The sequence below is a fragment of the Ranitomeya imitator genome, chromosome 3 (assembly GCF_032444005.1).
Source record: "Ranitomeya imitator isolate aRanImi1 chromosome 3, aRanImi1.pri, whole genome shotgun sequence".
In the NCBI taxonomy this organism is placed as follows: Eukaryota; Metazoa; Chordata; class Amphibia; order Anura; family Dendrobatidae; genus Ranitomeya; species Ranitomeya imitator.
This window is the reverse complement of record NC_091284.1, coordinates 4,556,632-4,576,146: the sequence shown is the minus strand read 5'-3', so window position 1 is coordinate 4,576,146 and position 19,515 is coordinate 4,556,632. Positions and strand designations below refer to the sequence as shown.

The window sequence follows — 19,515 nt, the reverse complement described above, 5'->3', positions numbered from 1 at the left end:
GGATGGGACTACATCTACTGTCCATTAGAGGATCCCCTTTAATTACCTGTTTGCAGCACTGTGGGGAGGATGGGTAGGGTGGTAGACAGATGAGAACATGTAGGGCAGCACAGCACTGTGGGGAGGAGGGGTAGGGTGGTAGACAGATGAGGAGGAGATGTAGGGCGGCACAGCACTGTGGGGAGGAGGGGTAGGTGGTAGACAGAGATAAGAGGCGATGTAGGGAGATGCAGCACAGTAGAGAGGACAGGTAGGGTGGTAGACAGATGAGGAGGAGATGTAGGGCGGCACAGCACTGTGGGGAGGATGGGTAGGTGGTAGACAGAGATAAGAGGCGATGTAGGGAGATGCAGCACAGTAGAGAGGACAGGTAGGGTGGTAGAAATAAGGAGGAGTTGTAGGGTGGTGCAGCACTGTGAAGAGGATGGGTAGGTGGTAGACAGATGAGGAGATGTAGGGCGATGCAGCACTACAGAGAGGATGGGTAGGTGGTAGACAGATGAGGAGATGTAGGGCGATGCAGCACTACAGAGAGGACGGGTAGGGTGGTAGAGATGATGAGGAGTTGGATTGTGGGCAGCACTGTAGAGAGGATGGGTAGGGTGGTAGAGAGATGAAGAGGAGATGTAGGGCGGTGCAGCACTGTGGAGAGGACGGGTAGGCGGTAGACAGATGAGGAGATGTAGGGCGGTGCAGCACTACAGAGAGGACGGGTAGGTGGTAGACAGATGAGGAGGAGATGTAGGGCGATGCAGCACTACAAAAAGGATGGGTAGGTGGTAGACAGATGAGGAGATGTAGGGCGATGCAGCACTGTGGAAAGGACGGGTAGGTGGTAGACAGATGAGGAGGAGATGTAGGGCGGTGCAGCACTACAGAGAGGACGGCTAGGTGGTAGATGAGGAGATGTAGGGCGGTGCAGCACTACAGAGAGGACGGGTAGGTGGTAGACAGATGAGGAGATGTAGGGCGATGCAGCACTACAGAGAGGACGGGTAGGGTGGTAGAGATGATGAGGAGTTGGATTGTGGGCAGCACTGTAGAGAGGATGGGTAGGGTGGTAGAGAGATGAAGAGGAGATGTAGGGCGGTGCAGCACTGTGGAGAGGACGGGTAGGCGGTAGACAGATGAGGAGATGTAGGGCGGTGCAGCACTACAGAGAGGACGGGTAGGTGGTAGACAGATGAGGAGGAGATGTAGGGCGATGCAGCACTACAAAAAGGATGGGTAGGTGGTAGACAGATGAGGAGATGTAGGGCGATGCAGCACTGTGGAGAGGACAGGTAGGTGGTAGACAGATGAGGAGGAGATGTAGGGCGGTGCAGCACTACAGAGAGGACGGCTAGGTGGTAGATGAGGAGATGTAGGGCGGTGCAGCACTACAGAGAGGACGGGTAGGTGGTAGACAGATGAGGAGGAGATGTAGGGCGGTGCAGCACTACAGAGGACGGGTAGGTGGTAGACAGATGAGGAGGAGATGTAGGGCGATGCAGCACTGTGGAGAGGACGGGTAGGTGGTAGACAGATGAGATGTAGGGCGATGCAGCACTGTGGAGAGGACGGGTAGGTAGTAGACAGATGAGGAGATGTACGGCGATGCAGCACTGTGGAGAGGACAGGTAGGGTAATATAAAGAGATGAGGTAACCAAGAAGCTGTAGGAGAGATCAGAACAAATAGGGTCTTATCCGAGAAATACAGTAAGCTTAACACTCATATTAAACTCACCTGTTATATATATATTTAAAAAACGCATCTAAGGAAGAAAATCAGCTGCATCGGATCCACGGGTCAAGAAGCGACCATCAGTCTTGTAAAGGGAGTTAGTGGACAGAGTACGCGCTGCCAACAGAATTAAGACGTACATCCCAGTATGGTACAGAAAGGTGATGGTTCATTTCAACACAAAGTGTATAACTTCATCAGGAAACTCCACACGATCATCCACATGCACCCGTCCTCTCTGCAGTGCTGCACCTCCCTACATGTACATGTGGCTTTTCCTGAAGAAGTTATACACTTTGCGTTGAAATGAACCACCGCCTCACTGTACCATGCTGGGATCTACGTCTCCAGTCTGTCAGCAGCGCGGAGTTTGTCCACTAACTTCCTTTACAATCAGATATAGATGAGGAGCAGCTATCGTCCATCATACTTGCCCCAATCTTCCACCAATTGCATGTAACAGCATTGCTTACCCGTCACATACACCCGCTTCCTACCAAACCGATCGGATAAGTGGCCAAATGAGACGACTCCGACAAGGACGCCTCCAAAGAAGACGGAGCTGGCGGCGCTGACCTTGTAGGCCTGCGCACCCACCAGTGACCACTGTGGAGGAGAGGACAGTGAGGCGGGCGACCTCCAGCACTGGGGTTACATCAGCAGGACGTTCTCTCACCTCAGAGCTGATGGATGTGAAGTTACCCTCGAAGAGCAAGTGTCCATGTCCACGGCTGTCGTTCTTCCCCAGGGACGGGAAGTCATCCACCCGGTGATATGGAGGGGTGACACCAAGGATGGCGATCAGCACCACCTCTGTGGCGGCATAGAGCTGGGACAGGACACAGGGCATAACGTAATAACCTATATAATGACCAGCTCACCTGTAATACCACGGCCAGCAGGAAGCAGAGGAAGATCTGATAGATGCCCATCTCCCCCACCAATGCCAGCGCCGCCTCCACCTCCATGTCTGCCCGAGAATCGCCCACCTCCCAGGTCACCTGTGGAGAACCACCGGACATTACATAGAGGAGCTACACACCCACCGGACATTACATAGAGGAGCTGCACACCCACCGGACATTACATACAGGAGCTGCACACCCACCGGACATTACATACAGGAGCTACACACCCACCGGACATTACATACAGGAGCTACACACCCACCGGACATTACATACAGGAGCTACACACCCACCGGACATTACATAGAGGAGCTGCACACCCACCGGACATTACATACAGGAGCTGCACACCCACGGGACATTACATACAGGAGCTGCACACCCACCGGACATTACATACAGGAGCTACACACCCACCGGACATTACATACAGGAGCTGCACACCCACCGGACATTACATACGGGAGCTACACACCCACCGGACATTACATAGAGGAGCTACACACCCACCGGACATTACATAGAGGAGCTACACACCCACCGGACATTACATACAGGAGCTGCACACCCACCGGACATTACATACAGGAGCTACACACCCACCGGACATTACATAGAGGAGCTGCACACCCACCGGACATTACATACAGGAGCTACACACCCACGGGACATTACATAGAGGAGCTGCACACCCACCGGACATTACATACAGGAGCTACACACCCACGGGACATTACATAGAGGAGCTCCACACCCACCGGACATTACATACAGGAGCTGCACACCCACCGGACATTACATACGGGAGCTACACACCCACCGGACATTACATAGAGGAGCTACACACCCACCGGACATTACATAGAGGAGCTACACACCCACCGGACATTACATAGAGGAGCTACACACCCACCGGACATTACATAGAGGAGCTACACACCCACCGGACATTACATAGAGGAGCTGCACACCCACCGGACATTACATAGAGGAGCTGCACACCCACCGGACATTACATAGAGGAGCTGCACACCCACCGGACATTACATACAGGAGCTGCACACCCACCGTACATTACATACAGGAGCTGCACACCCACCGGACATTACATACGGGAGCTACACACCCACCGTACATTACATACAGGAGCTGCACACCCACCGTACATTACATACAGGAGCTGCACACCCACCGGACATTACATACGGGAGCTACACACCCACCGGACATTACATAGAGGAGCTACACACCCACCGGACATTACATAGAGGAGCTACACACCCACCGGACATTACATAGAGGAGCTACACACCCACCGGACATTACATAGAGGAGCTGCACACCCACCGGACATTACATAGAGGAGCTGCACACCCACCGGACATTACATAGAGGAGCTACACACCCACCGGACATTACATACAGGAGCTGCACACCCACCGGACATTACATAGAGGAGCTACACACCAACCGGACATTACATAGAGGAGCTACACACCCACCGGACATTACATACGGGAGCTACACACCCACCGGACATTACATAGAGGAGCTACACACCCACCGGACATTACATAGAGGAGCTGCACACCCACCGGACATTACATAGAGGAGCTACACACCCACCGGACATTACATACAGGAGCTACACACCCACCGGACATTACATAGAGGAGCTACACACCCACCGGACATTACATACAGGAGCTACACACCCACCGGACATTACATAGAGGAGCTGCACACCCACCGGACATTACATACAGGAGCTACACACCCACCGGACATTACATAGAGGAGCTCCACACCCACCGGACATTACATAGAGGAGCTCCACACCCACCGGACATTACATAGAGGAGCTACACACCCACCGGACATTACATAGAGGAGCTGCACACCCACCGGACATTACATAGAGGAGCTACACACCCACCGGACATTACATACAGGAGCTACACACCCACCGGACATTACATACAGGAGCTGCACACCCACCGGACATTACATACAGGAGCTACACACCCACCGGACATTACATAGAGGAGCTGCACACCCACCGGACATTACATACAGGAGCTACACACCCACCGGACATTACATAGAGGAGCTCCACACCCACCGGACATTACATAGAGGAGCTCCACACCCACCGGACATTACATAGAGGAGCTGCACACCCACCGGACATTACATAGAGGAGCTACACACCCACCGGACATTACATAGAGGAGCTCCACACCCACCGGACATTACATACAGGAGCTGCACACCCACCGGACATTACATAGAGGAGCTACACACCCACCGGACATTACATAGAGGAGCTGCACACCCACCGGACATTACATACAGGAGCTGCACACCCACCGGACATTACATAGAGGAGCTCCACACCCACCGGACATTACATAGAGGAGCTCCACACCCACCGGACATTACATAGAGGAGCTCCACACCCACCGGACATTACATAGAGGAGCTGCACACCCACCGGACATTACATAGAGGAGCTACACACCCACCGGACATTACATAGAGGAGCTCCACACCCACCGGACATTACATACAGGAGCTGCACACCCACCGGACATTACATAGAGGAGCTACACACCCACCGGACATTACATAGAGGAGCTGCACACCCACCGGACATTACATAGAGGAGCTCCACACCCACCGGACATTACATACAGGAGCTGCACACCCACCGGACATTACATAGAGGAGCTCCACACCCACCGGACATTACATAGAGGAGCTGCACACCCACCGGACATTACATAGAGGAGCTGCACACCCACCGGACATTACATACAGGAGCTGCACACCCACCGGACATTACATAGAGGAGCTACACACCCACCGGACATTACATAGAGGAGCTCCACACCCACCGGACATTACATAGAGGAGCTGCACACCCACCGGACATTACATAGAGGAGCTACACACCCACCGGACATTACATAGAGGAGCTACACACCCACCGGACATTACATAGAGGAGCTCCACACCCACCGGACATTACATACAGGAGCTGCACACCCACCGGACATTACATAGAGGAGCTCCACACCCACCGGACATTACATAGAGGAGCTCCACACCCACCGGACATTACATAGAGGAGCAACACACCCACCGGACATTACATACAGGAGCTGCACACCCACCGGACATTACATAGAAGAGCTGCACACCCACCGGACATTACATAGAGGAGCTCCACACCCACCGGACATTACATACAGGAGCTACACACCCACCGGACATTACATACAGGAGCTGCACACCCACCGGACATTACATACAGGAGCTGCACACCCACCGTACATTACATACAGGAGCTGCACACCCACCGGACATTACATAGAGGAGCTACACACCCACCGGACATTACATAGAGGAGCTACACACCCACCGGACATTACATACAGGAGCTCCACACCCACCGGACATTACATAGAGGAGCTACACACCCACCGGACATTACATAGAGGAGCTGCACACCCACCGGACATTACATACAGGAGCTGCACACCCACCGGACATTACATAGAGGAGCTCCACACCCACCGGACATTACATACAGGAGCTACACACCCACCGGACATTACATAGAGGAGCTGCACACCCACCGGACATTACATACAGGAGCTCCACACCCACCGGACATTACATAGAGGAGCTGCACACCCACCGGACATTACATAGAGGAGCTACACACCCACCGGACATTACATACAGGAGCTGCACACCCACCGGACATTACATAGAGGAGCTCCACACCCACCGGACATTACATAGAGGAGCTCCACACCCACCGGACATTACATACAGGAGCTGCACACCCACCGGACATTACATAGAGGAGCTGCACACCCACCGGACATTACATAGAGGAGCTACACACCCACCGGACATTACATAGAGGAGCTACACACCCACCGGACATTACATAGAGGAGCTACACACCCACCGGACATTACATAGAGGAGCTACACACCCACCGGACATTACATACAGGAGCTACACACCCACCGGACATTACATACGGGAGCTGCACACCCACCGGACATTACATACGGGAGCTACACACCCACCGGACATTACATAGAGGAGCTGCACACCCACCGGACATTACATAGAGGAGCTACACACCCACCGGACATTACATACAGGAGCTGCACACCCACCGGACATTACATAGAGGAGCTACACACCCACCGGACATTACATACAGGAGCTCCACACCCACCGGACATTACATACAGGAGCTACACACCCACGGGACATTACATACAGGAGCTACACACCCACCGGACATTACATAGAGGAGCTGCACACCCACGGGACATTACATACAGGAGCTGCACACCCACCGGACATTACATAGAGGAGCTACACACCCACCGGACATTACATACAGGAGCTCCACACCCACCGGACATTACATACAGGAGCTACACACCCACGGGACATTACATACAGGAGCTACACACCCACCGGACATTACATAGAGGAGCTACACACCCACGGGACATTACATACAGGAGCTGCACACCCACCGGACATTACATACAGGAGCTCCACACCCACGGGACATTACATACAGGAGCTCCACACCCACCGGACATTACATAGAGGAGCTGCACACCCACCGGACATTACATAGAGGAGCTGCACACCCACCGGACATTACATACAGGAGCTACACACCCACCGGACATTACATAGAGGAGCTGCACACCCACCGGACATTACATACAGGAGCTACACACCCACCGGACATTACATAGAGGAGCTACACACCCACCGGACATTACATAGAGGAGCTCCACACCCACCGGACATTACATAGAGGAGCTACACACCCACCGGACATTACATAGAGGAGCTACACACCCACCGGACATTACATACAGGAGCTACACACCCACCGGACATTACATACAGGAGCTGCACACCCACCGGACATTACATAGAGGAGCTACACACCCACCGGACATTACATAGAGGAGCTACACACCCACCGGACATTACATAGAGGAGCTGCACACCCACCGGACATTACATACAGGAGCTACACACCCACCGGACATTACATAGAGGAGCTACACACCCACCGGACATTACATAGAGGAGCTGCACACCCACCGGACATTACATAGAGGAGCTACACACCCACCGGACATTACATACAGGAGCTACACACCCACCGGACATTACATAGAGGAGCTACACACCCACCGGACATTACATAGAGGAGCTGCACACCCACCGGACATTACATAGAGGAGCTGCACACCCACCGGACATTACATAGAGGAGCTGCACACCCACCGGACATTACATAGAGGAGCTGCACACCCACCGGACATTACATAGAGGAGCTGCACACCCACCGGACATTACATAGAGGAGCTGCACACCCACCGGACATTACATAGAGGAGCTACACACCCACCGGACATTACATACAGGAGCTGCACACCCACCGGACATTACATACAGGAGCTACACACCCACCGGACATTACATAGAGGAGCAACACACCCACCGGACATTACATACAGGAGCTGCACACCCACCGGACATTACATAGAAGAGCTCCACACCCACCGGACATTACATACAGGAGCTACACACCCACCGGACATTACATACAGGAGCTACACACCCACCGGACATTACATAGAGGAGCTCCACACCCACCGGACATTACATACAGGAGCTACACACCCACCGGACATTACATACAGGAGCTGCACACCCACCGGACATTACATACAGGAGCTGCACACCCACCGGACATTACATACAGGAGCTGCACACCCACCGGACATTACATACAGGAGCTGCACACCCACCGGACATTACATACAGGAGCTACACACCCACCGGACATTACATAGAGGAGGTACACACCCACCGGACATTACATAGAGGAGCTACACACCCACCGGACATTACATAGAGGAGCTGCACACCCACCGGACATTACATACAGGAGCTGCACACCCACCGTACATTACATACAGGAGCTGCACACCCACCGGACATTACATAGAGGAGCTACACACCCACCGGACATTACATAGAGGAGCTGCACACCCACCGGACATTACATACAGGAGCTCCACACCCACCGGACATTACATACAGGAGCTCCACACCCACCGGACATTACATAGAGGAGCTGCACACCCACCGGACATTACATACAGGAGCTCCACACCCACCGGACATTACATACAGGAGCTCCACACCCACCGGACATTACATACAGGAGCTGCACACCCACCGGACATTACATACAGGAGCTGCACACCCACCGGACATTACATACAGGAGCTGCACACCCACCGGACATTACATAGAGGAGCTACACACCCACCGGACATTACATAGAGGAGCTACACACCCACCGGACATTACATAGAGGAGCTGCACACCCACCGGACATTACATAGAGGAGCTGCACACCCACCGGACATTACATAGAGGAGCTGCACACCCACCGGACATTACATAGAGGAGCTGCACACCCACCGGACATTACATAGAGGAGCTACACACCCACCGGACATTACATAGAGGAGCTACACACCCACCGGACATTACATACAGGAGCTCCACACCCACCGGACATTACATACAGGAGCTCCACACCCACCGGACATTACATAGAGGAGCTGCACACCCACCGGACATTACATAGAGGAGCTACACACCCACCGGACATTACATAGAGGAGCTACACACCCACCGGACATTACATACAGGAGCTACACACCCACCGGACATTACATAGAGGAGCTACACACCCACCGGACATTACATACAGGAGCTACACACCCACCGGACATTACATACAGGAGCTACACACCCACCGGACATTACATAGAGGAGCTACACACCCACCGGACATTACATAGAGGAGCTACACACCCACCGGACATTACATAGAGGAGCTACACACCCACCGGACATTACATAGAGGAGCTACACACCCACCGGACATTACATAGAGGAGCTACACACCCACCGGACATTACATAGAGGAGCTACACACCCACCGGACATTACATACAGGAGCTCCACACCCACCGGACATTACATACAGGAGCTCCACACCCACCGGACATTACATAGAGGAGCTGCACACCCACCGGACATTACATAGAGGAGCTACACACCCACCGGACATTACATAGAGGAGCTACACACCCACCGGACATTACATACAGGAGCTACACACCCACCGGACATTACATAGAGGAGCTACACACCCACCGGACATTACATACAGGAGCTACACACCCACCGGACATTACATACAGGAGCTACACACCCACCGGACATTACATAGAGGAGCTACACACCCACCGGACATTACATAGAGGAGCTACACACCCACCGGACATTACATACAGGAGCTCCACACCCACCGGACATTACATAGAGGAGCTGCACACCCACCGGACATTACATAGAGGAGCTGCACACCCACCGGACATTACATAGAGGAGCTGCACACCCACCGGACATTACATACAGGAGCTACACACCCACCGGACATTACATACAGGAGCTACACACCCACCGGACATTACATAGAGGAGCTACACACCCACCGGACATTACATAGAGGAGCTACACACCCACCGGACATTACATACAGGAGCTCCACACCCACCGGACATTACATAGAGGAGCTGCACACCCACCGGACATTACATAGAGGAGCTACACACCCACCGGACATTACATACAGGAGCTACACACCCACCGGACATTACATACAGGAGCTACACACCCACCGGACATTACATAGAGGAGCTACACACCCACCGGACATTACATAGAGGAGCTACACACCCACCGGACATTACATACAGGAGCTCCACACCCACCGGACATTACATACAGGAGCTCCACACCCACCGGACATTACATAGAGGAGCTGCACACCCACCGGACATTACATAGAGGAGCTGCACACCCACCGGACATTACATAGAGGAGCTACACACCCACCGGACATTACATAGAGGAGCTGCACACCCACCGGACATTACATAGAGGAGCTGCACACCCACCGGACATTACATACAGGAGCTGCACACCCACCGGACATTACATACAGGAGCTGCACACCCACCGGACATTACATAGAGGAGCTACACACCCACCGGACATTACATAGAGGAGCTACACACCCACCGGACATTACATACAGGAGCTACACACCCACCGGACATTACATACAGGAGCTACACACCCACCGGACATTACATAGAGGAGCTACACACCCACCGGACATTACATAGAGGAGCTACACACCCACCGGACATTACATACAGGAGCTCCACACCCACCGGACATTACATAGAGGAGCTGCACACCCACCGGACATTACATAGAGGAGCTGCACACCCACCGGACATTACATAGAGGAGCTACACACCCACCGGACATTACATAGAGGAGCTGCACACCCACCGGACATTACATAGAGGAGCTGCACACCCACCGGACATTACATACAGGAGCTGCACACCCACCGGACATTACATACAGGAGCTGCACACCCACCGGACATTACATAGAGGAGCTACACACCCACCGGACATTACATAGAGGAGCTACACACCCACCGGACATTACATACAGGAGCTACACACCCACCGGACATTACATACAGGAGCTACACACCCACCGGACATTACATAGAGGAGCTGCACACCCACCGGACATTACATACAGGAGCTACACACCCACCGGACATTACATAGAGGAGCTACACACCCACCGGACATTACATACAGGAGCTACACACCCACCGGACATTACATACAGGAGCTACACACCCACCGGACATTACATAGAGGAGCTACACACCCACCGGACATTACATACAGGAGCTGCACACCCACCGGACATTACATACAGGAGCTACACACCCACCGGACATTACATAGAGGAGCTACACACCCACCGGACATTACATACAGGAGCTCCACACCCACCGGACATTACATAGAGGAGCTGCACACCCACCGGACATTACATACAGGAGCTACACACCCACCGGACATTACATAGAGGAGCTACACACCCACCGGACATTACATACAGGAGCTGCACACCCACCGGACATTACATACAGGAGCTACACACCCACCGGACATTACATAGAGGAGCTACACACCCACCGGACATTACATACAGGAGCTCCACACCCACCGGACATTACATAGAGGAGCTGCACACCCACCGGACATTACATAGAGGAGCTACACACCCACCGGACATTACATACAGGAGCTACACACCCACCGGACATTACATACAGGAGCTACACACCCACCGGACATTACATAGAGGAGCTACACACCCACCGGACATTACATAGAGGAGCTACACACCCACCGGACATTACATACAGGAGCTCCACACCCACCGGACATTACATACAGGAGCTGCACACCCACCGGACATTACATAGAGGAGCTGCACACCCACCGGACATTACATACAGGAGCTGCACACCCACCGGACATTACATAGAGGAGCTGCACACCCACCGGACATTACATACAGGAGCTCCACACCCACCGGACATTACATACAGGAGCTCCACACCCACCGGACATTACATAGAGGAGCTGCACACCCACCGGACATTACATAGAGGAGCTACACACCCACCGGACATTACATAGAGGAGCTACACACCCACCGGACATTACATACAGGAGCTACACACCCACCGGACATTACATAGAGGAGCTACACACCCACCGGACATTACATACAGGAGCTCCACACCCACCGGACATTACATAGAGGAGCTGCACACCCACCGGACATTACATAGAGGAGCTACACACCCACCGGACATTACATACAGGAGCTACACACCCACCGGACATTACATACAGGAGCTACACACCCACCGGACATTACATACAGGAGCTGCACACCCACCGGACATTACATACAGGAGCTGCACACCCACCGGACATTACATACAGGAGCTCCACACCCACCGGACATTACATACAGGAGCTGCACACCCACCGGACATTACATAGAGGAGCTGCACACCCACCGGACATTACATAGAGGAGCTACACACCCACCGGACATTACATACAGGAGCTGCACACCCACCGGACATTACATACAGGAGCTACACACCCACCGGACATTACATAGAGGAGCTGCACACCCACCGGACATTACATAGAGGAGCTACACACCCACCGGACATTACATACAGGAGCTGCACACCCACCGGACATTACATACAGGAGCTGCACACCCACCGGACATTACATACAGGAGCTGCACACCCACCGGACATTACATACAGGAGCTACACACCCACCGGACATTACATAGAGGAGCTACACACCCACCGGACATTACATAGAGGAGCTGCACACCCACCGGACATTACATAGAGGAGCTACACACCCACCGGACATTACATACAGGAGCTGCACACCCACCGGACATTACATACAGGAGCTACACACCCACCGGACATTACATACAGGAGCTACACACCCACCGGACATTACATACAGGAGCTGCACACCCACCGGACATTACATACAGGAGCTACACACCCACCGGACATTACATAGAGGAGCTACACACCCACCGGACATTACATAGAGGAGCTGCACACCCACCGGACATTACATACAGGAGCTACACACCCACCGGACATTACATAGAGGAGCTACACACCCACCGGACATTACATACAGGAGCTCCACACCCACCGGACATTACATACAGGAGCTGCACACCCACCGGACATTACATACAGGAGCTACACACCCACCGGACATTACATAGAGGAGCTGCACACCCACCGGACATTACATAGAGGAGCTACACACCCACCGGACATTACATAGAGGAGCTGCACACCCACCGGACATTACATAGAGGAGCTACACACCCACCGGACATTACATAGAGGAGCTACACACCCACCGGACATTACATACAGGAGCTACACACCCACCGGACATTACATACAGGAGCTACACACCCACCGGACATTACATAGAGGAGCTACACACCCACCGGACATTACATAGAGGAGCTGCACACCCACCGGACATTACATAGAGGAGCTGCACACCCACCGGACATTACATACAGGAGCTGCACACCCACCGGACATTACATACAGGAGCTACACACCCACCGGACATTACATACAGGAGCTCCACACCCACCGGACATTACATAGAGGAGCTACACACCCACCGGACATTACATACAGGAGCTACACACCCACCGGACATTACATACAGGAGCTGCACACCCACCGGACATTACATAGAAGAGCTGCACACCCACCGGACATTACATACAGGAGCTACACACCCACCGGACATTACATACAGGAGCTGCACACCCACCGGACATTACATACAGGAGCTACACACTCACCGGACATTACATACAGGAGCTACACACCCACCGGACATTACATAGAGGAGCTGCACACCCACCGGACATTACATACAGGAGCTACACACCCACCGGACATTACATACAGGAGCTGCACACCCACCGGACATTACATAGAGGAGCTGCACACCCACCGGACATTACATACAGGAGCTACACACCCACCGGACATTACATAGAGGAGCTGCACACCCACCGGACATTACATAGAGGAGCTACACACCCACCGGACATTACATACAGGAGCTGCACACCCACCGGACATTACATAGAAGAGCTGCACACCCACCGGACATTACATACAGGAGCTACACACCCACCGGACATTACATACAGGAGCTGCACACCCACCGGACATTACATACAGGAGCTACACACTCACCGGACATTACATACAGGAGCTACACACCCACCGGACATTACATAGAGGAGCTGCACACCCACCGGACATTACATACAGGAGCTACACACCCACCGGACATTACATACAGGAGCTGCACACCCACCGGACATTACATAGAGGAGCTGCACACCCACCGGACATTACATACAGGAGCTACACACCCACCGGACATTACATACAGGAGCTACACACCCACCGGACATTACATACAGGAGCTGCACACCCACCGGACATTACATACAGGAGCTGCACACCCACCGGACATTACATACAGGAGCTACACACCCACCGGACATTACATACAGGAGCTACACACCCACCGGACATTACATAGAGGAGCTACACACCCACCGGACATTACATAAAGGAGCTGCACACCCACCGGACATTACATAGAGGAGCTACACACCCACCGGACATTACATACAGGAGCTGCACACCCACCGGACATTACATAGAGGAGCTGCACACCCACCGGACATTACATACAGGAGCTACACACCCACCGGACATTACATACAGGAGCTCCACACCCACCGGACATTACATACAGGAGCTACACACCCACCGGACATTACATACAGGAGCTGCACACCCACCGGACATTACATACAGGAGCTACACACCCACCGGACATTACATACAGGAGCTACACACCCACCGGACATTACATACAGGAGCTGCACACCCACCGGACATTACATAGAGGAGCTACACACCCACCGGACATTACATACAGGAGCTCCACACCCACCGGACATTACATACAGGAGCTCCACACCCACCGGACATTACATACAGGAGCTCCACACCCACCGGACATTACATACAGGAGCTGCACACCCACCGGACATTACATACAGGAGCTGCACACCCACCGGACATTACATACAGGAGCTGCACACCCACCGGACATTACATACAGGAGCTGCACACCCACCGGACATTACATACAGGAGCTGCACACCCACCGGACATTACATAGAGGAGCTCCACACCCACCGGACATTACATACAGGAGCTGCACACCCACCGGACATTACATACAGGAGCTACACACCCACCGGACATTACATACAGGAGCTGCACACCCACCGGACATTACATACAGGAGCTACACACCCACCGGACATTACATAGAGGAGCTACACACCCACCGGACATTACATACAGGAGCTACACACCCACCGGACATTACATAGAGGAGCTCCACACCCACCGGACATTACATACAGGAGCTACACACCCACCGGACATTACATAGAGGAGCTACACACCCACCGGACATTACATACAGGAGCTACACACCCACCGGACATTACATACAGGAGCTGCACACCCACCGGACATTACATAGAGGAGCTGCACACCCACCGGACATTACATACAGGAGCTGCACACCCACCGGACATTACATACAGGAGCTCCACACCCACCGGACATTACATACAGGAGCTCCACACCCACCGGACATTACATAGAGGAGCTACACACCCACCGGACATTACATACAGGAGCTCCACACCCACCGGACATTACATACAGGAGCTGCACACCCACCGGACATTACATACAGGAGCTACACACCCACCGGACATTACATACAGAAGCTGCACACCCACCGGACATTACATAGAGGAGCTACACACCCACCGGACATTACATAGAGGAGCTACACACCCACCGGACATTACATACAGGAGCTACACACCCACCGGACATTACATAGAGGAGCTACACACCCACCGGACATTACATACAGGAGCTGCACACCCACCGGACATTACATACAGGAGCTGCACACCCACCGGACATTACATAGAGGAGCTACACACCCACCGGACATTACATACAGGAGCTCCACACCCACCGGACATTACATAGAGGAGCTACACACCCACCGGACATTACATACAGGAGCTCCACACCCACCGGACATTACATACAGGAGCTACACACCCACCGGACATTACATAGAGGAGCTGCACACCCACCGGACATTACATACAGGAGCTACACACCCACCGGACATTACATACAGGAGCTCCACACCCACCGGACATTACATACAGGAGCTACACACCCACCGGACATTACATAGAGGAGCTACACACCCACCGGACATTACATACAGGAGCTCCACACCCACCGGACATTACATACAGGAGCTACACACCCACCGGACATTACATAGAGGAGCTCCACACCCACCGGACATTACATACAGGAGCTACACACCCACCGGACATTACATACAGGAGCTGCACACCCACCGGACATTACATACAGGAGCTCCACACCCACCGGACATTACATACAGGAGCTGCACACCCACCGGACATTACATAGAGGAGCTGCACACCCACCGGACATTACATACAGGAGCTACACACCCACCGGACATTACATAGAGGAGCTACACACCCACCGGACATTACATACAGGAGCTCCACACCCACCGGACATTACATACAGGAGCTGCACACCCACCGGACATTACATACAGGAGCTACACACCCACCGGACATTACATACAGGAGCTCCACACCCACCGGACATTACATACAGGAGCTACACACCCACCGGACATTACATAGAGGAGCTACACACCCACCGGACATTACATACAGGAGCTCCACACCCACCGGACATTACATACAGGAGCTCCACACCCACCGGACATTACATACAGGAGCTGCACACCCACCGGACATTACATACAGGAGCTACACACCCACCGGACATTACATACAGAAGCTGCACACCCACCGGACATTACATACAGGAGCTACACACCCACCGGACATTACATAGAGGAGCTACACACCCACCGGACATTACATACAGGAGCTACACACCCACCGGACATTACATACAGGAGCTCCACACCCACCGGACATTACATAGAGGAGCTACACACCCACCGGACATTACATAGAGGAGCTACACACCCACCGGACATTACATAGAGGAGCTACACACCCACCGGACATTACATAGAGGAGCTGCACACCCACCGGACATTACATACAGGAGCTGCACACCCACCGGACATTACATAGAGGAGCTACACACCCACCGGACATTACATAGAGGAGCTGCACACCCACCGGACATTACATACAGGAGCTACACACCCACCGGACATTACATACAGGAGCTACACACCCACCGGACATTACATAGAGGAGCTGCACACCCACCGGACATTACATAGAGGAGCTGCACACCCACCGGACATTACATACAGGAGCTGCACACCCACCGGACATTACATAGAGGAGCTACACACCCACCGGACATTACATACAGGAGCTACACACCCACCGGACATTACATACAGGAGCTACACACCCACCGGACATTACATACAGGAGCTACACACCCACCGGACATTACATAGAGGAGCTACACACCCACCGGACATTACATAGAGGAGCTACACACCCACCGGACATTACATAGAGGAGCTACACACCCACCGGACATTACATAGAGGAGCTGCACACCCACCGGACATTACATAGAGGAGCTACACACCCACCGGACATTACATACAGGAGCTCCACACCCACCGGACATTACATAGAGGAGCTACACACCCACCGCACATTACATACAGGAGCTCCACACCCACCGGACATTACATACAGGAGCTCCACACCCACCGGACATTACATAGAGGAGCTACACACCCACCGGACATTACATAGAGGAGCTACACACCCACCGGACATTACATACAGGAGCTCCACACCCACCGGACATTACATAGAGGAGCTACACACCCACCGGACATTACATAGAGGAGCTGCACACCCACCGGACATTACATAGAGGAGCTACACACCCACCGGACATTACATAGAGGAGCTACACACCCACCGGACATTACATAGAGGAGCTACACACCCACCGGACATTACATAGAGGAGCTGCACACCCACCGGACATTACATAGAGGAGCTACACACCCACCGGACATTACATACAGGAGCTCCACACCCACCGGACATTACATAGAGGAGCTACACACCCACCGGACATTACATACAGGAGCTCCACACCCACCGGACATTACATACAGGAGCTCCACACCCACCGGACATTACATAGAGGAGCTGCACACTCACCGGACATTACATAGAGGAGCTGCACACCCACCGGACATTACATAGAGGAGCTACACACCCACCGGACATTACATACAGGAGCTCCACACCCACCGGACATTACATACAGGAGCTACACACCCACCGGACATTACATAGAGGAGCTACACACCCACCGGACATTACATAGAGGAGCTACACACCCACCGGACATTACATACAGGAGCTACACACCCACCGGACATTACATACAGGAGCTACACACCCACCGGACATTACATAGAGGAGCTGCACACCCACCGGACATTACATAGAGGAGCTGCACACCCACCGGACATTACATAGAGGAGCTGCACACCCACCGGACATTACATACAGGAGCTACACACCCACCGGACATTACATAGAGGAGCTACACACCCACCGGACATTACATAGAGGAGCTACACACCCACCGGACATTACATACAGGAGCAACACACCCACCGGACATTACATAGAGGAGCTGCACACCCACCGGACATTACATAGAGGAGCTACACACCCACCGGACATTACATAGAGGAGCTGCACACCCACCGGACATTACATACAGGAGCTGCACACCCACCGGACATTACATACAGGAGCTACACACCCACGGGAGGAGCCCGACTGAGGTTATATACCCGGTACCGGAGTATTATAGGGATATTACAGGCCAGTATACAGTATATACCCGGTACCGGAGTATTATAGGGATATTACAGGCCAGTATACAGTATATACCCGGTACTGGAGTATTATATGAATATTACAGGCCAGTATACATTATATACCCGGTACTGGAGTATTATAGGGATATTACAGGCCAGTATACAGTA

General features: G+C 53.1%; 1 protein-coding gene across 1 annotated transcript in view; it reads right to left on the bottom strand.

Moving 5' to 3' along the window:
- Positions 1-19,515, bottom strand: part of SLC22A15 (solute carrier family 22 member 15) — a 76,382-nt gene that overhangs the window by 25,648 nt on the left and 31,219 nt on the right. The window contains exons 2-4 of the mRNA XM_069760406.1: positions 2,606-2,725; positions 2,401-2,553; positions 2,198-2,330 (exon numbers count right to left, since the gene is read on the bottom strand). Of these exons, the coding sequence (XP_069616507.1) occupies positions 2,198-2,330; positions 2,401-2,553; positions 2,606-2,692 (373 nt within the window). The 5' untranslated portion in view covers positions 2,693-2,725. The remainder of the gene's footprint in view (positions 1-2,197; positions 2,331-2,400; positions 2,554-2,605; positions 2,726-19,515) is intronic.